The sequence below is a fragment of the Notechis scutatus genome, chromosome 5, assembly GCF_049901735.1.
Source record: "Notechis scutatus isolate UNSWTSFEM ecotype Mainland chromosome 5, rNotScu1.2, whole genome shotgun sequence".
Taxonomy (NCBI): domain Eukaryota; kingdom Metazoa; phylum Chordata; class Lepidosauria; order Squamata; family Elapidae; genus Notechis; species Notechis scutatus.
In genome coordinates this window covers 72,279,232-72,299,224 of record NC_142013.1, presented here as the reverse complement: position 1 = coordinate 72,299,224, position 19,993 = coordinate 72,279,232, and the positions used below count along the sequence as shown (strand labels likewise).

The window sequence follows — 19,993 nt, the reverse complement described above, 5'->3', positions numbered from 1 at the left end:
CAGGAGCATACCTGGCTTGGCGATAGATCCCATAGGACTCCACATATCCCGACACATCATGTTTACGTCTCGGCCACCAAAATGTCCTAGAGATGAGGTACAGTGTTTTGAACACTCCAAAGTGTCCTGCCGCCAGACTATCATGACATTGACGTAGGATAAGGCCACGAAGAGGACCTCCAGGCACGTAAATGCAATCACGGAACTGCAACAGGTTCCCAATATATGCCCAAGGAGTCTCTTGTCTCCCATTCTCATCCAATTCTCGATGTCAAGCTGCCACAAATGGGTCCTGTCGCTGCGCCTCCTGAATCCTCACTCGGAGGTCCACAGGTTCCTTGGTGGCCACAAACCGCTCCAACGGAATTACCAACTGGGGCAAGATTTTATCCTCCCTTCGGGTATACTCGGGCTTCCGAGATAGGGTGTCGGCGCGTTGATTCCCTCCACTCGGAACATAGGTCACCTAGAAATCAAATTGAGCAAAGAATAAGGACCATCTCACCTGACGCTGGTTCAATGTCCGAGCTGTACGTAGGTTTTCCAAATTGCGATGATCCATCCAAACCTCGATTTGGTGACAAGCCCCCTCCATGTGGTGCCACCATGTCTCAAAAGTGACCTTAACTGCCAATAGCTCCTTGTCCCAAATCGTATAGTTGCTCTCTGGAGCTGACAACTTCCGGGAATAATAAGCACACAGGAACAAGGTGCCTGCGGGAGCATAGGCCTAGAGGAGCACTGCACCAACAGCCACATCAGAAGCATTTGTTTCCACCACAAATGGTTGGCCTGGATCAGCGTGTTTGAGGATAGGCTCAGAAGCAAAGGCGACTTTCAATGCCTCGAAAGCTGCCTGCTCCTCAGCACCCCAATGGAACTTCTCCCCCTTCTTGAGACGATTAGAAAGGGGAGCAGTCAAGGCAGCAAAGCAGGGAATAAATGTGCGGTAGTAGTTCGCAAACCCCAACAGTCGTTGCACATCCTTAACCCGCTGTGGAGGTTCCACACCTGGAACAATTGCATTTTTTCCGGGTCCATTTCCACCCCGGCAGGTGAAATACGATGTCCCAAGAAGTCAATCATGGTTTGTGCAAACTGACATTTCTCACGTTTAGCAAACAGGTGGTTATCATGCAAATGTTGCAACACCAGCCGTACATGTTGCAAATGTTCCTGCAGGGAGTCTGAGTAAATTAAAATGTCATCTAAATAAATGACCATGAATTGATCCAACAAATCACGGAAAATATCGTGCATGAAATGCAGGAACACAGCTGGGGCATTGGTTAATCCAAAAGGCATCATGGTATATTCAAAATGCCCGTACCTCGTCCGGAAAGCTGTTTTCCATTCATCCCCTGCACGAATGCGAACCAGATTGTAGGCCCCATGCAAGTCCAGCTTTGTAAAGATCTTAGCTTGATGAAGCCGCTCAATCAATTCAGGGATGAGGGGAAGCGGGTACCAATTCCTCACTGTGATTGCATTCAACTTGTGGTAATCACAACACAAACGTAGCTCTCCTGATTTCTTTTTTACAAAAAGCACCGGTGCTGCCAATGGGGAGGTAGAAGGCCGGATAAACCCTTTTCGGAGGTTCTTGTCAATAAAATCCCGCAACGCGGCCAACTCCGGTTCCGATGGAATATATCCGACCCATCGACAATTTTGCATCGGGCAACAAGTTGATTGGACAGTCATACGCCCGATGCGGAGGCAGCTGATCTGTCTCCTTCTCCCCAAACACATCAGCAAAGTCCACCAACTCCGTAGGTAGATCCAGGTCCACAGGTGTAGCCACGCTCCCTGCACAGGAGCGCAAGCAATGGTTGGCACACTTCCTATCAAAGAACTGCACAGCTCCAGACGACCAGACAATCTGTGGATCATGGGCCTGTAACCACTCAAACCCAGCACCACCGGAAAATGAGGCACTGCGGTAACATAGAACACGGTTTTCTCCACATGCTGCCCAATAAGCATGCAAAGGGGTTTGGTTGCAGCAACCACAGGTCCCGAACGAAGGGGCCGACCATCAATCATCTCCACCATTACTGGCGGGGACACCTGTTGCTAAGGAATGAACCACTGCTCTACAAAATGAGCATCCATGAAATTGGCTGTGGCCCCTGAGTCAACCAAGGCTTGGATCTCCACCGCTCCCACACCAGGCACTAAAACACTTGCTGTCAGCACAAGATGCTTCACCAATCACAATTGTGGTGGAGATGTCAAAGGTGGCGAGGATGGAAAGGTTGGTGAAGATGGTGGGCTTAAGGACTTTACTCCCTGACCTACAGACCCCCGTAGGACGAGTGATGCTCGTTTCCCACCACCGCAGGCATCGCCGCTGTGGATGTCTTAATAGGACACTTGGCCGCAAAATGGCCTCGATTGCCACAATAGAGGCATAAACCATCACGATGACATCTATCCTTTTCTACAAGAGTCAGGTGAGGGCGGCTAGCCCCCAACTGCATGGGTTCCTCCAAAGGCACTTCCACCAAGAGTGCCGTCTTGCTGGAAACAGATACAGTCTCTGTTCGTCATCGCACCCATCGCTGCTGAAGTCTAGCATCGATACGAAGACACAGATGCATGAGCTCCTGAAGGGTGCGAGGGCATTCAGTGCACGCCAACTCATCCAGGAGCTCCGACCACAAACCCTTCTGGAACTGGTCTAATAGTACTGCCTCATTCCATTGTACATCCTGAGCAACCACCCAAAAACTAGCAATATAATCCATGAGTGAGCCACGCCCCTCCTTCAACTCTCTCAAACTTCTGTTTGCTGTTTGGCTTCAAACAGGGTCCTCAAACATGGCCTGAAACTGATGGCAAAACTCAGCGTAACTGTCCAACACCTGGTTGTGCTGGGTCAGCAGAGGTGTCGCCCAACGTGCTGCAGAGCCTGACAACAAACTAATCAAAAACCTCACCTTATCCCAGTCAGTGGGAAAGTCCTCAGGCCGAAGGCTCATGTAAAGCTGGCACTGCCCCAAAAATGCTGGAAATTGGGCCAGCAAGCCATCAAATTTATCTGGCACCGCCACTGGGCATTTTCAGCGTGGCTGGACAGCTTGCATTTGTGCCACCTGTTCAGTCAAAAGAGCCACTTGCTGGGTTAACTGGGCAATCTCTGCTTTGAGCTGATCCATGGTCACCCCACAAAAAGCAAAAATAAGTTGAAGGGGTGGCTGAAGTCAAAATGTGATGACCCGTAGTCTCTCAAAACAACCCCAACCCCAAAACATACATTAAAGTCTGGTAAGGCCTTCAACTTAACTTCACTGTTTTATTAGGCACAGTTTAAAGTCACAAAAGTAAATAAGGACGCAAAAAGAAAACCAAAACAAACCGCATTGATGAGAGTTCCGAAGCAAGCCAAGATAACTAATCATAAACTCCAGGAAAATAACCAAGGAGAGTCCATGGGAAGAACGCCAGCAAAGATAAACCTCTTTCAAAGTAAACACTAAACTTTGTCTCCAGCAATTCTGACTGCACAGTTCCAAACTTATATACATAGCTCCCAGCTGCAAGCCACGAGGAGGATCATGGTAATCTCTTGTGTAGACCTCGCTTTTCCTTGATCTTCTCCTCCCTGTGTGACCTAGGATAGATAGGGAATGGGCCTGGATCCGCCTCTGATTGCTCAGCCGGCCTCTGCCCTTCCCCAGCCTCCTCCACCATCTCTGGAGCCACACTCCCACTCTTATGTATCTTATAATTCTTGAGGAATGTATTTTATTTTTTTCTTTATGTACATTGAGAGCATATGCATCAAAGACAAATTCCTTGTTCAATCACACTTGTCCGATAAAGAATTCCATTCCATTCTATTCTATTAAAAGCCCAGGCATAATCAAGGGTGCTGTTTGATGTTTGAAAACCTCTGAAGATAGGTTTTGTTAGCATGTTGAACTGTATTTTCCTATTGAATCATCCTTGCAAAAGAACTAGCCAAGGTTGGGGTTAATGATTTCCTTTGTGACATTGATTACATACAGTTAATATGATTATTCCTCCATATTTCTTAGTGTTTTCTTTTTCTTGCACTAAAATTGATGATTTGGCAGCAACCTTTCGAGGGGCGGTGGGAGTTGTTTCTGAAGCTTCGACAGGGGCTGCATATGGCCTGCACCTTAAACTATGAAACCTAGACATACGAGAAGTGGGGAGGATTTTTCCCCTCCCCTAAAGAGCGAAAGGCATTTCCTCAACATAGTCGACTCTCGGGACTTTGTAGAGCCAAGGAGAAATTTGACAACACAGGAAATAAAGTTTATTGAAAACTACAGATATTCATAAACTTTCAAGCAGCAAATTCATCAGCTTGGAAGCATGGCTCTGGAGGATTGCTGCCTTAACATACAGCTGCAAAAGCAAGATGCATATGGAATTCATGAATTGAGGACATTTTTAGGAATCATACAATAAGCCCATGTGGATATTTAGTTCAACTGCTGAACAGTAAATATGCCATTGAAGGACAAACTACAGGTAGTCCTCAATTTACGACCATAACTGAGCCCAACATTTCTGTTGTTAAGCAAGACAGTTAAGTGACTTTTGTCCCATTTTACGACCTCTTTTGCCACAGTTGTTAAGTGAATCATGCAGTTGTTTAGTAGCACGGTTGTTAAGTGAATCTGGCTTCCATTTTAAAACATACTGGTTGAAATATGTTTTATGCAAGTCAACTTAATTAGTTGCTAAGAAAAAAATCTGAAAGGTGACATTTAATTTTTAAACAAAGCTAGCAATTAAGGCTGTTAGAACTGCATTGTGTCTAGCATTTGTAGATGTCCCTGGCAAACTAATGCCGTACTCTAAATAAATGAATAAAAATTTAAATTAATAAGTAACCATGACAATTAGGCTTGTGTTTGCTCATTTTGTGATCCCAAAGATTTCGTCTTCATGCCACAGATATTGATGAATGTGCCACTGGCAGAGCAGTTTGCTCTTTCAATCGAAGATGTATCAACACATTTGGAAGTTTTTATTGCAAATGCCAGATTGGATATGAACTGAAACACCTGAATGGCAGATATGACTGTGTAGGTAAGGATTATATTTCCTTCTGCCTATATTATGGGAAGTCTGAAACATCTTTAACTGATGCCAGAAGTCCCTTCATAATTTTGTTTTTGGATTTTCCTAATTATATAATAACTGATGACAATAAAAAGTAAAACAGCAAAAGGAACTTCCATTAAGGAGGGCTGTACATGTTTCAAAAATGATTTTATAAATATGGCTTGGAAGATGCCTAAGCAAGCACAGCTTCTCTTAAAGCAATGCATCATTTTTCTGGGTTCCAAGCAAACCTGAATACAAACATGGTGATTTAATGAGTTTCATTAAAATAATTTGTTTCAATGCAACAACATTATGTTACAAATCATACACGATGCTGCAACTGTTGTGCTTCTGACTAGATGTGTTAGCCACACAATATTCCTACTTCCCTGTGGGAAATAGATCTCTTTGTTATAATCAGAAAATACCAAAATTAGAAGGGAAACTTCAGTTATCCATTTGTTTGATGAGTTAAAGCTCTCTTCTACATAATGGAGAAACACTTGCCACATTCTGAATCATAATGCTTTAAGTAACTGAAGTCTACTAGATAGTAGGATGTCCAGCAATTGTTCAAACAAATATGTTTAAAATCAATAGCTGCAAATTATCTCTCCTAACAAAAATATATAATGCAATCTGGCTTTGTTTGGCTGATAAGTGAACTTGGATTTTGCCATGAATAGGACTTAGACCTGATATTTAGCAGTTGTTGGAATTTTTTAAAAAATGGTTTCCCCATATCTTGTAGAAAACTTACTTAAACAGATATTTCTATGAATTATTATCGTTGTCCCTAAATCAAGGCTCACTTGTTATGTATTTTTCTCCTGCCTACGGAATAGTGGGCTCAGAGTTTTCCACTCTGAATGAGATGAATACTTGGCACCTGTCCCACATTACTGTCCCTCAAAACTATAGAAAGGTAAGGACGAGGATTTTGTTAAAGGAGAAGTTAACAGTAACAACAACCAACATTTCATATCTGTATGCAAGAATTAGTATCTTTTCACAGTGTAAAGAAACTGCTTTATTTTCAATTTCCAACTTCAGTAATACATTTTGCTTAATATTTCCCTTTTTAGATATAAATGAATGTATAGCAAGTACACCAAAATGTAATTTACATGCAGAATGCCTGAACATTAAAGGTTCCTTCAAGTGCAAATGTAAACCGGGCTATACAGGCAATGGCTTTGAATGCTCAGGTGAGTTGAAGAACAGTGGTATAATATATATGGTCTCATTCTAATATTTTTCACAGATTTTTTAAAAAAATCTAAGCATTTTCAGAATGTGTCTTTTCAGATGAAAGACACATTTGAAACAGTGGGTTAGAGCCCATTCAAAGACATTAAAGGAATCAGCTTAAGCAAAATGAGCTGGTGGTGTGTTTTTGTTTTTTTACATTTTTTGAGCTGCAAAGTTAAGAGGACAACACTGGGATCAGGTTTTCCTTTATTAAAAGAGTAAACTCCTTGTTTAGATTATTCTATTTGCATTGCTTCTCTCCTATGGCTCCTATTGGGGCCCTAAGCCATCAGGTCTTTTGAAGGCATGAAAGTTGAGCCTCAGCGTGATTGACTCCCCAGCCTTTATCAACAAATCCCTGACTTTATATTGCCTATGAAATATAAAAAGCAAAGTTCAATCATTGGGAAAGTGTTTTTTTTCCCCATTTCTTCTTCAGGGGATTACTAGTAAATGCAGTCCCCTTGTGGTTTTATAACCTTGCAAGTGCACAAAAACTCAATAGAGAAATTCCTGGGAAGGCAATTGCTGTCTTTGAAATTGATATGACCCCACCCTCCACACCCAGCCTGGGACTTTGTTAAAAAGCTTGTCTATTGCTAATTAATTTTGTCAATTGCAGCTCTGCTCAGATATTTGGATTATTGTATCGTATATGCAAGAAAAAGAAAGGGCTGTAAAGCACTATGAAATGGTATACAAGTCTAAGTGCTATTGCTATTGCTAAAAAGGAAAACAAGGAATAGATCTGCAAAAAATAAAAATAACCTAGAGCCGTGATGGTGAACCTATGGCATGCGTCCAGGCATGGCATGCAGAGCCCTCTCCATAGGCATACAAGCCGTCCCCCCAGCCCTGCTCCAATCACATTTCTCCATCTTGTTTCACTCATTCAATTCCAACTTCTCGTGAAAGAACTCTTGCAAAGTTGGAATTGATCGAGTGAACTTCTTCACTCGCGTGCTTCCCAATGGGGAGCCACAACGCGACCAACGCGGCTCTTTTATCCCTCTGCTGTAGCTCCCTATGGCCCTGTTGTGGCAGAGGGATGAAAGGGCTGTCACCTTGTCGTGGCAGTGATGATGGGCGGAGCCTTAGTGCAGAAGGCAAAGCGCCCTTGTACTTGCTTTGTGTGGCAACCGGATTCCGCCTTTTTTGTTGGACTTATTTATTAAAGCACTGGAAATTTAGCTTCTTGATAGCTAAGAACAGATTTGTTGCAAATTAGGGTTTCCTGTTAACTTCTTCTCATCATATCCTGAGTGAAGATTCAGTGAACCATATCAAATTACAATATGTTCTCTTATAACATCTGTCTCTGGGGAAGAGAATTCAAGCGGACTAAACATTAACATTATATTGTCATGTAGACATCTGTATAAAAGTATTTTGAACATATTATCCATAGGATGGAGATATATGTGATTCTGGAGGAAAAGAATTTTAAGTATTTATTAACATAACATTGGCATTTAGACATCTGTATAAAAGAAATTTGGACATATTATCCATAAGATAGACAGATGCATTATTTGTTTTTATTAGATTTTCTCTTGCCAAAAACTGTAGCTCATACAATGACTACAGTATTACTAATCAGTAATATTGAATCCTTACTACTACTAATAATGAAAGTTAAATGGGTTCATTGGAAAGCCATGCTATTTTTTCTCTCATATTAAATTTTGAATATATTAGATTTTTTAAAAACATAGAAGTGTATGCTCATTTTAATTTTATTTGGGTAATGAATATTTTCCTTCATAGTTACAAAAGTTCAAAAGAAGAACATAAGAAATATTCAAAAATAAGTTACAGAAAACACTACCATTGCTGTCTTCTTTTTACATCCATATTTGGATTACAGACATCAGGATTTTGGAGAAATTGAGGTGTCCCAATGTCAGATTGTTCCAAATCCTAGATAAAATGGCTTCACTATGTGTAAGATAATTTGGACACATGTTTTGTTATTTCTTTTTCCCTAGCTGCTCATGAAAATTCAGTGAAAGCAATTCACAGGTTGTATGGCATTACCAAAGACAAATTCAAGAAACTGTTTCTTCACAAGAAAAGTGCAAAAAAGCATGATGACATAAAAAATACAATCCCAGCATCTAAACCTCATGTGAGTCCTTTAGACTATGAAGATGACTTGTATCCAGAGGGTGCCTTCAGTAAATGGGGGAAAAGCACTGAAGACATAAGAAAAAACAGAAAAACAATAGAACAAGAAAGTGTTGAAGAAGAAGGAGAAATGGAACATCTCAAAAACCAGACTGTCCATGAGAAGAAACTGAGGGGAGATGTATTTTGTAAGTTTCACTCCCCCACCCCCCAAATCTATTATGTTTATGACATTTTGATAGCACTTGCCCCCCAAAATAGAGGCAAAGGACTTTAAACATAAAATTGGTAAACAGATCCTACCAAATAAGGGGACACAATATTATCCCTTTATTATATACTAAATTCCTTAAATCTCATATAAGTTAGTCTTCTGTACTTTAGAGCAGGGGTCCTCAACTCCCGGTCTGTGGATGGTACTGGCCTGTGGCCAGTTGGGAATCAAGCAGAGCAAGCAGCAGGCAACCACGTGAAGCTTCATTTGTGCATGCATGGGATTAAGTTGCATGCATGAAATTATCCTCTACCCCCTGTTGTGGCACGACAGCAGCTGGCAGAGGTTGGGGAGGAGCATGGGCCAGTCTTGGAATCTGGGGAAGCCTCCAACACAGAGCGTTCATCAGAGCCTTCTCTCTGCCTGATAGATTTATTTTGATTGTGAAACTTTCAAGTGCCTTGTGGACTCTTTGGCCATTGCTCTGTGGTCTAGCATTGATCTGCTCATGAATGGACTTAATTGGGACAATTCTTTTTTTTTTTTTTTTTGATGAAGGGAATTGCTGGGGGATATTAATAAAGTCACTAAAGAGCCTCGGTAGCACAGTGGTTAGAATGCATACTGCAGGCTATTTCTGCTGATCACCAGCTTCCAGCAGTTTGGCAGATCAGGTCTCACCAGCTCAAGGCTGACTCAGCCTTCCATCCTTCCGAGGTCAGTAAAATGAGGGCCCAGATTGTTGGGGGCAATATGCTGACTCTGTAAAGCACTTAGAGAGGGCTGTAAAGCACTGTGAAGCGGTATATAAGTCTAAGTGCTATTGCTATTGCTAAACCACAGTTTTATGCATGTATGAGTAAGCAGGCTAGCACAGTACTAAAAGCCACTGAGCGCTCAAGAAAAGCAAGGACAGATGCACCACACCTGTTCCACTCCCTCTAGAGCTCATTCAAGAGTTCCTAAAAAGGGAAGGTTGAAAATTGGAAGAAAAATGTGTAGTACCATGTGTCCAACAATGGCCTCTTGTAATGGCAAGGCTGAAACCTCTTGAGGATGAGGTGTACCACGCAGTGGTGGGATTCAAATTTTTTTACTACTGGTTCTGTGGGCGTAGCTTGGTGGGCATGGCAGGGGAAGGATAGTGTAAAATCTCCAGTCAGAGGTGGTATTTGCCGGTTCTCCGAACTACTCAAAATTTCCGCTACCGGTTCTCCAGAACTGGTCAGAACCTGCTGAATCCCACCTCTGGTACCATCACTTTCTTAAGAGACATGGAACTACCCCTTTCTCAAAGAGGAATTAATTATAGCCAGAACCCAATCCCATGTCACTTCTGGGTCGCCTTAGCCAACAGGAAGAGGCATACATCTAATACAGAAACGGGCCATGCTAACAGCCAACAGAACCTGCCTATTTCCTCAGTCCTATCAAAATCAAACTCTTCCTCAAACCCAAGCCTTGCTTACCTTAAAAGGTATTATAACCTTTGCAGATCTGACTTAGCTTCTTTGTCTGCAAAGGTACTTCCATGGATCTCTTCTCTGCATCATCTATGGTTGCAATATGTTAGCTCCAATAGGTAGACCAGATTAAGAAATTAACTCCACGGGATGATTAAATGACTTTTATTGAGATTGGCTATAATAAGAGAATCTTCCAAAGTTGATTATGCTACACCTCTTCTTGTTTTTGGATCCATGCCCTTCATGATTTGGATTTTCTCTAAACACAACAAACTGAAAAAATAATTTGCATAGAAATTAATAAACAATGATAATGATTGGCAGGCTTGTTTGATGACAGTCTATGACTGGCTTGCACATTACACTTGTTTCAATTTTTAAAACCATGCTTTGTTGAATACTTTGAAGATGACTGAGTTGATCCATTGCACAAAGCCATAAAAGTTCATTTACAATTGCACATGCATTCTGTGATGAGTTTTCTTATATGCTTTTTCTGTAATTCTTCATAATATGAAATTTTCTGTTGGATTACGTGTGTGTGTGTGTGTGTGTGTGTGTGCATGCAGGTGTGTGTTTAGCATTGATACTAATAATGTATGCTTTAATAAATTAGACAAAGAAGCTGCTGGTTTTGGCCCTCACATAGCATACAAAAAAATTCCAGTCTCAAAAGAAAATATACAAGGTGAGCAAATTTTAATTTAGGAGGTAGATTTTGATTTGCTAAAGTTTGGTTTAGCTATTAAAATTGCTTTAAATGATCTTGTCATGTATCACATTTATCAGAGCTAATCTGATAGAGCCATTTAAGGATTAGCAAAATTTTATTTGGATACATTTATAAAATTTATATGCTTTTAACAAGCCTCTAGGCATTTTCAAAGCTTTCTTCAGTTTCATAATTATCACTTGGTTTGTAAGATATCAGGTTGGTGACAACTACTAAATCTTGTGCTTTCTTTAAAGGCATATCACTGATATATTTAATTTTAACTTTTTGTCTGTGTCACTTCACTTTTTACCTATTGAACTTTCTATTAAAAATATTCCTGAAACTATAAAATCAGTTTTGTTTTAAACAAGACTGGTTTTGAAAGCATATCCTTCTGTTGGTTCTATGCATGTTATTCTATGCAAAAAGAAAAATGATAAAACTGAGCAAAAATATATTAAGCAAGCATCTATCTGAAATTGTATTGCCTCACTTGAGCTGGTGTGGACGTGGACAAACTGAAAAGTTTTTAAAACTAAAATGCATACATATTCTTTCATATTATTCATATTATGGTGCATGGCCTGAAGTTGCCATTGTGCAACAGATCACCATGGGATCAGTTTGTGCCAAGGTGTCTTCAAGGCCGTTTGCCCTGAGTTTGGAAAGTTAGCAGACAAAACACCCCAGTGATCCCCAAAAGTCCAGGCTGTATTACAATGGCTGGGTTTGGACTGGTCATGCGGGGAGGGACAGGATTGAAGGAAATAGTTTTGCCGTTTTGTGCAGGAAACTCAGATTCTGCCTGACTTTACTGCAACCAGCATCTCTTAGTAAAAGTACCTTTACTTCAACCAAATGGAGTCAAGGGTTTTTCTTCCCTAAGGAATCAGACTGGGGCTTGCTAAGATAAAAAGTACCTGAGTTACATGAAACATCATGAGATAATTGCTTCTTATACAACAATATACTTTTATTTGGGGTTTATAGCATTTGTTATATTGCAACAAATTGTAGGTAAAATTCTTTGGTTATATTCTAAATTAATTTTTATTGTTGCAGTTTTAGATTAATATAGTTTCTTGTCTTTCTGTTTCTGAATGTCAATCACTGTTCCTGGACATCACAGTTGTAGACTGCAGTTTTGGTCGAGGTTCTTGTGCTTGGCAACAAGATGTGTATGACGACTTTGATTGGAATCCTACAGATCATGAGTTTGGTAACTAATTATGTCCTGATCTAATGAAGTTCTATTCTTTAGCAGGAAAATAAACCAGCTTTTATTCATAGGGTTGGAGGCTTATTATTAAAACTTGGCACCATATTGAGTCTTTCTCTGGAAAGATTTCTAATTTTTGAGGGAACCCCTTGACCTACAGCAGGTTTAAGTTAAGAACATTCATCTAGTCCAAACAGCTCTCTAGAGTCTCAAACAGAATCTTTCAGTTCCTTACTTTCTGATCTTATTTAACAGGAGATATCTGGGGTTGAATGTGCATTTTTATTTTTTTTTGCTTAAACAGATGTGGCCTTTTACTTTTGGGGAAGTAACCATAGCATTCAGGATGTAACAAATGTCACAATATTTCCCCTTGTTATATTTTTCCTTCTGTATGTTTTTAGGTGATGGATATTACATGACAGTTCCAGCCTTCATAGGTCACAAGAGTGATGTTGGGCGTATGAAACTTCTTCTTACCCATCTGGAGCCAAAGAGCATTTATTGTTTGATGTTTAGTTATCGACTTGCAGGAGAAAGGGTGGGAAAACTGCAAGTATTCCTAGGCAACACTACTAGCAGTCCTTCCTGGGAACAGACTATGGGAAATGATGAACAATGGAGGATTGGACAGGTTGAAGTAGACACAGGGGCTGAAACAGCTATGAATGTAAGCTAAAGATTAAAAAAAAACCCACAGTTCATAAGGTTTTGCCTTATGTATAGAGTGTATCAGGGCTGGGTGTGTTAAATAAGTTGCATGCTATAAATGATTACTTGTAACTACCATATTTCCCCAAAAATTAGACCCAGACTTATTTTCCTTTAGGCTTGAAAATAAGATCTCGGTGAAATCTTTTTTTTTTTTTGAGTTGCAGGAGGCTGTGAGCATGTTACCTCATAGCTACTCAGCCCCTTAATTGCGGCCTGCAGATCAGCTGAGCCAGCGAGGACTGGGAGTTACCTCTCATTCTGTCTCCGGCGCCTGGAAATATTTCTGGCACACTCTTGCCAGCTCCAGCCTTGCCCCTAGTGCCAGACAACCTCACAGCCAAGGGCCCCTTGTGGCTCTGACAACCACGGTGTGTGCTCTGCCAGGCCTGGAGCTTAGCTTTTGCTCATGCTGCTGCTAAGATGAGGCAGAAAGCTATGGTGGCGCGCCTGCTCCAGAACCACAAGGTGTGCTGCAGAAGAGAGGGACCCTCGGCTGTGAGATTGCCTAGTGCCATGGGCAGGACTGGGGCTAGCAAGCGTGCACGGGAAACATCTCCATGCTCCTGGAGAGACAAAATGAGAGGCAGCTCCCAGTCCTCAGCTGATCTGTGGGTCACGATTAAGGGGCCAAGTAGTCATGAGGTGAACGGGGAAGGGAAAGGCTATCTCCTGTGCTCCAGAGATCTGGGCCCAGTTGCTCTATGCCAGGCAGGAGCAGCCCAGCCAGGTTGCTGAGAGCAGCGCAGCCAGGAGGGTTATGAAGGCCCCACAAGGCCAGCAGCAGCAGGTGCAATTGGATAGAGCCAGGAGGGGGCAGAGTCAATTCCAGTGTGCCGCATGGCTTTCTGCCTCATCGTAGCAGCAGCCTGAGCAAGACCAGAGCTCCAGGCCTCGTGGAGCGCAAACCGTGGTCGCCGCCTGTTCTAGAGCCACAAGGTGGCCTGCGGAAAATCTTGGCTGCAAGATTGCCTCATACTTTGGGCAGGGTTTGGGCTAGCAAGAGTGCACCAGAAACATCTCCATGTGCCCGGAGAGACAGAACAAGAACACTTGCTCAGGTGATCCGCAGGTCGTGATTAAGGGGCCAAGCAGCCATGAGGTGACCAGGGAAGGGCTACCTCCTGTGCTGGCCATGCTCAACCCCTTCACTAGGGCTTATTTTAGGGGTAGGGCTTATTTAAGAGGGTTAGGGTTTATAAGGCCCACCCCAAAAAATCAGTCTAGGACTTATTTTCACGGTAGGTTGTATTTTCAGGGAAACACGATATTTGTATTTTGGTTTGTTATTCTTTAAAAGCTGAAAACAGTTATTCATAAAATAGCAAAAACCAATTTGAAAATGACCTTCAGCAGGAAGATAGACTAAATCAATTGCTACAGGAACAGAAAATAAATGTGAATTACAACATGAGTTCATTGTTAATATTCATTATTTTGTGAGTGCGTTTTCTAAAATTTCCTCATGAATTATTGTTAATGTAATCAAAATATTTCACTTGTGAAAGTATTCTTGATGACTAAGAGGAAAACCAGTCAGAAGATTCAAAGACATTCAAGTGTTAGGACAAATTTCTGTTGTTATTCAGAGATACTTACAGTTGTATGAGATAACCATTTTTTTCTTTTTTTATTGTTAGGCAAACTAGTTCACAAAGGTTGTGGTATGCTTTTGAAGTGTCCTAACACAGTATTGGTAACATTTCTATATGACTGCAGATTATTGTTTCAAGAAAAGAACAACAGTTTGTAGTAGTTGCCTATCTGGCTGTCCTGCAAAATTGCAGTATCTGAATCTCAAAAATACTGCAGCCATCATGGATAGCCTTGTGAAGATTATGAAATTTCTTTCCCCTCCTTTAGCAGAAGATAACAATCTAAAGTAGAGAAAGAGTCTGCATCCAATCAACAGCTGCCAATACATTTCCTTAGTATTTAATTTGAACAGCATTGATTATTCAATCACATAAAATAATTGTAGTTGAATATGTAAGATTTAGATTCTTATAATGAACTAATAATGATGCACAAGATGGGCAAGATTCTGTGTCTTCTATTTTATCTCATCCCTTATATAGATAGCATAATTTTATTAATCATATTTTCTTTCTTCCTTTTATTAGATCACTTTTGAAGCAGAACGTGGGAAAGGTAAAACCGGAGAAATTGCAATTGATGCCATTCTACTGTTTTCTAATTTATGTTCTGAAGACCTCTTAATGTTGCATATCTGAACAGATTATTTTAATTTCTATTATATTATATATAATATTATTTTAAAATTTCAGACAGAGATTTTCTAATGCCATAACCTAGATAAAATGTTGATCTGGGAACTGCATCTTTACTGTGATACAATTTTTTTTTAAAAAAATAGTAGATTTAGATGTTTCTAGTTAGATAGTTCATTTGTACACAAACATATTACATTTTCCAGTACATGTAACTATGCTATGCAACTTATAGTCATGTCATTAAAAAAGTGTCTAGTGGTTTACAAGAGTAATCTTTGCATAAAATCCATTTAAGATAAATTTTGCTTGAATGTTCCGTGTTTTCCTCTAATATTGTCATGGGTAAACATTGTAAGGTCTTTGGCAAAATACTACTTGATACTTATTTTATGGCCTTGGACGCTTTTTTTAAACATAGTTGCTGAAACCTAATGGCATGGCTTCCTGACATTCTGAAAAGCAAATCATACAACGCATGGTGAAGTTCTAAAATAGATAAAAACAGAAGGACCCTACCTTCAAATGAAGTCTTGGTCCTGCATATAAATGTGTGTGATTATCACGACTGTTGATTTTGCAAGCTTGTTTCATATAATATGGCTCTCTCAAAGAATATTAATATGGCCACAACCATACAAGGCACACCTACTGTTGTCTTAGAGGTTGCCCCAGTTTATGGCAACTAAAAATGGCCTTATGCTCTGGATGTTTGTTGGAGTTACTGCCTCTTATTGCAATAAATACGTATAACACACAAGACACTTACATCTCTCAAAACATTTAGAAATTCACTGTTCAGGTGCCTCATATTTTACTGACACTGGTACCAGTATATGTATACTCGTATATAAGTCCATCTGTGAATAAGTTGACCTGGAAATGTTTAACCAAAATACCATGAAAAGTGTGCCACCTGCAGAGAAGCCAACCTGGATTTTTCATGGTATCTTGGTTAAATATTTGAGGGATTGTTTATCCACAGATGGGCTTAAAACAATATAGATAGTCCTTGATGTATGATGACAATAGGGACCAGAAGAAAGACAGTTGTTAAGTGAGTCATCTAAGTTTTACAATCTTTTATGCCATGGTTATTAAGCAAATCACTGCAGTTGTTGAGTAAATTAAGTGAATATAGCTTGCCCCTTAACTTGCCTGTTGGAAGCTAGGAAGGTTGCAAATGGTGATCACATGACCCTGGGATGCTGCAACCATCATAAAAACATGCCCGTTGCTAAGTGCCCAGATTTTGATCACATGACCAGGAGTATGCTGCAACAGTCATAAGTGCAAGGACTAATTGTAAGTCACATTTCAGTGCTCTTGTAACTTTGAAAAGTCACTAAATAAATGATTGTAAACTGTCAAGAACTACCTGTAGTATATACAGGAAATACAACTATTTTTTCAAAGTATTTTATATATATATATATCCTTCTTCACACTGAGCCTATTGAATGTAAGAATTTCATAGCCATCTGTTAGCAATCTGGTTGTTAATATTGTCTATCAAGGGCACATGCCAGCTAAATTCCTTCTGCCCACCTCTGTCATTGCTTTACTTGGGCAATGATATTTGACTGACATCCTGCTTACGAATTCCAGTTCAAGTGACAACTGATTGGCAGATAGCAGAAGACATAGACCAAAATAAGCAAAACAATATTTGTGAGATTGGGCTGAAGAAGAAAAATGGGGAACTTAAACATCTGCTTGCTTTTTTTTTTTTTTTATAAAAGAGTTTTTTTTAATTTTTGGACAAACATAAACAAAACATAAAGCCATCTTCCAATTACATACATATAGTGTGTTGGTTGGTTACAAATTTTTTGTGCATCTTCTCCATAGTCCTCACAATTGTTTGTATATATTCTCATGTTATCATATAGATATTTCTAAATACATTTATTATCGTTAATCAATCATTTGACTATACTATTATTCATTCATGTTATGCAAGATATGCCATATGTTTAAATTGATTTATCTTATAACAATTCATATTATCATCCTAAATTCATCCCATAATTATAATACAATAATACATCTTTATATATTCTATATAGTTCTATTCTCCTTGTATTGTAAAATTCTATATATTTCATTACCATATTTTATTTTCTAACCATTGATAAAATAAATCCCAAATCTTATAGAATTGTTTGTCTTGTTCTCTAATTTCAAATGTCAATTTACTCATTTCAGCACATTCCATTATTTTCTTAATTACTTCCTCCTGCGTTGGTATTTTCTCATTTTTCCAATTTTTAGCAAATACAATCCTAGCCGCTGTTAATACATTTACAATCAAATATTTCAATTCCTTACTATATATTTCAGATAAAATTCCCAATAAAAATATCTGGTTTCAAATCTATATGTTTTTGTCTTTTTTTCCAGCCATAAAAACTTGCTGCTTTTATATGGCATGTCCTCCTGTGTGTTGTGTGAACCTTATCAGTGTAATTAATGTTTAGTGCATCCAGCAAGCCAGATAATTGAATTGATAGTGCATGAATACAATAATATAAGAAGGATAACAAGCTCCAGGAGAGCAGATAAAACAGCACCAGTAGACAAAACAGGCTAGAACCAGATTAAATCAGACCGGAAGGAGTCATTTGAAGCACATTTTATGAGCTTAGTCTTCATTGTGCTGTGCTTGAGGATGGATTGTTGTATGCTGCCCAGATTACTTCTTGTGAATTGATTAGCCATATGAATTTGATAAATAAAATATCCCCTTCCAACGTTCTTTGCTATTGTTTATATTTTTTCACATTTTTACATACATATCTGACTTTACTAATACATATTAGGGAAGGAGCTTGTTTTTGGATCAAGGTAGTAGTTGCGAAATATACCCAATGCTACCCTCTTGTGGTCATTAGTAGGTTTCAGATCTATCGTCCTCTTATAATTTGGTATTATTAAGAAAGAAATATCAAAAGATCATCAAAATGAATTTGAATTTGAAATTAAAGCATTGGCTATATGAAACAAGCCATATTTATTTTGTTCTGTGAAAAATGAATCACTAGAATAGTTCAGGTGAAAATAAAATATTGTCATATATGCCTTTAAATGTGTATCTAATAAGGATTATGTGTTTTTTAAAAAATCCAAAAGAGGTGATTTGGCACACAAAGAAACACAGACAAAGCATCAGACTTTTTTCAGATTTCTGTAAGTTGACAGCTTTGGAGAAAGATTGTTGAAAGCTCCAGTAGGTAGTCCAGACCACAAAATCAATTATATGGAAAGACTAAAACTACTTTTATTAGTTCAGTCCACAAATACTGGGTATAAATTCTGGAGATCTACCATAGATGTGAATGCGTAGGGCAGCCAGCATATTGGAGAAGTTATAAAAAAATCTTGGAAGTTCATATGTTGTAAGAAAAACTATATAGACCTATTCATGTAATTAAAAATAAGTTGCTCATATTTATTTAGAGTTTAAATATATATAATTAAAGTTGTTATACAAGGGCCTTTGCTATGTTACATACAATACATAAGACATCTTGAAGATCCGTTTACCCCAATGGAAATTAAAACTGAATGTCAGCAGAAGGCAGCAGAAAGTGAAGACAAAATGCAAAGGCAGCAATATAAGCCATAACAAATTTTATAAGCATGTATGGATAATTTTAAAATACTATTGAAAATTATCTTCAGAATAAGCCAGAGTTAAAGAGTTTCTTAAACTGAAATAGAAATAAAGATGCCAAAGCAATCTTCTGGGGAGGAAACAATAGTTTATTAATACAGCAAATAGCAATAGCACTTAGACTTATATACTGCTTCACAGTGCTTTACAGCCCTCTGTAACCCCTCTCTGCGGTTTACAGAGTCAGCATATTGCCCCCAACAATTTGGGTCCTCATTTTACCCACTTTGGAAGGATGGAAGGCTGAATACTGTACTTCTAAAATTATTTTATGTTGCATATTATTTTTACATTGACCCAAATTTTGTATGTACATCTTGTGAACCCTTTAATACATAGTGAAGCCAGAGGGGGTATTCAGCAGGTTCTGACTAGTTCTGGAGAACCAGTAGTGGAAATTTTGAGTAGTTCAGAGAACCAGAAAATACCACCTCTGACTGGAGATTTTACAGTATCCTTCCCCAGCCACGCCCACCAAGCCACACCCACAGAACCTGTAGTAAAAAAATTTGAATCCCACCACTGATTGAAGCCTATGAATTCTTAGTTGCAATTCCGTTAAATTATCTTGAATGTACTGCTGTTGAAAGGTGTCAAAATGCCTTTCTTTCGAGGATTCGATTTTCCCACTGGGAGAGCTCCGGCGCAAGGATACGGACAACTGCTTGAAAGCTGGATCTTTTTATTTTTCAGGAAGGCGGAGAACAGCGAGAAGTCTGCATTCCTGGGCTAGCTAGCTTCTTATGGTAAGTCCCTGGTTTTTTATACCCTTTTCTCCCTTTGTAAATTGATTTTGTGTGAGTGTTTGTATTTGTGCTTAATGTTTCAAATCCTGTTTGAGTTTGTCTTTATTCCCGCCGGAGGGCAAACTCCGCGGGCTGGCTAAATTGTATTATTGGTTTTCTCTAATCTCTTTTAGCTTTAAGATAGTTTTTCATATTTGTTCTGTGGCAATCTTCTGTCTGTCCCTTTTGTAATTTATATTTTGTGTCTTTTGTCTGTTTGTTTTGCTTATTTGGTATGTCCTGTGTTTGTAAGGGTTTTCTAAATTATCTTTTTGTTTCCTTTTCTTATTTGTCTAGTTTTCTTAATTACTTAGGCTTTTGTCTCTAGGGATTCTTTAATACCTTTTTTATTTGATTCCTTTTCCTATGTAAGTTTGTTTTATGGCTGACCTGATGTTCCCCTTGGGCTTTTCCTGTTTTTGTGACACTACTGTCTTCGTGAAGTTCCCTTTCCACACTGCCAAATACACATACAGATTGACTTCAATGTGTTCTCATGTATCGTGTTTC

At 39.2% G+C, this 19,993-nt stretch overlaps 1 protein-coding gene across 3 annotated transcripts in view; it reads left to right on the top strand.

Moving 5' to 3' along the window:
* EGFL6 (EGF like domain multiple 6) overlaps nt 1-16,754 on the top strand; it is a 30,413-nt gene extending 13,659 nt beyond the window's left edge. For 2 of the 3 annotated variants that reach the window (XM_087967024.1, XM_087967026.1), the window contains exons 6-12: nt 4,936-5,070; nt 6,174-6,296; nt 8,328-8,654; nt 10,763-10,834; nt 11,991-12,080; nt 12,485-12,750; nt 14,915-16,754. In XM_087967024.1, coding sequence (XP_087823150.1) covers nt 4,936-5,070; nt 6,174-6,296; nt 8,328-8,654; nt 10,763-10,834; nt 11,991-12,080; nt 12,485-12,750; nt 14,915-15,025 — 1,124 coding nt within the window. In that variant the 3' untranslated portion in view covers nt 15,026-16,754. The remainder of the gene's footprint in view (nt 1-4,935; nt 5,071-6,173; nt 6,297-8,327; nt 8,655-10,762; nt 10,835-11,990; nt 12,081-12,484; nt 12,751-14,914) is intronic. The other variant, XM_087967025.1, reaches the window with a different exon arrangement.
* The last annotated feature ends 3,239 nt before the right edge of the window (nt 16,755-19,993 follow it).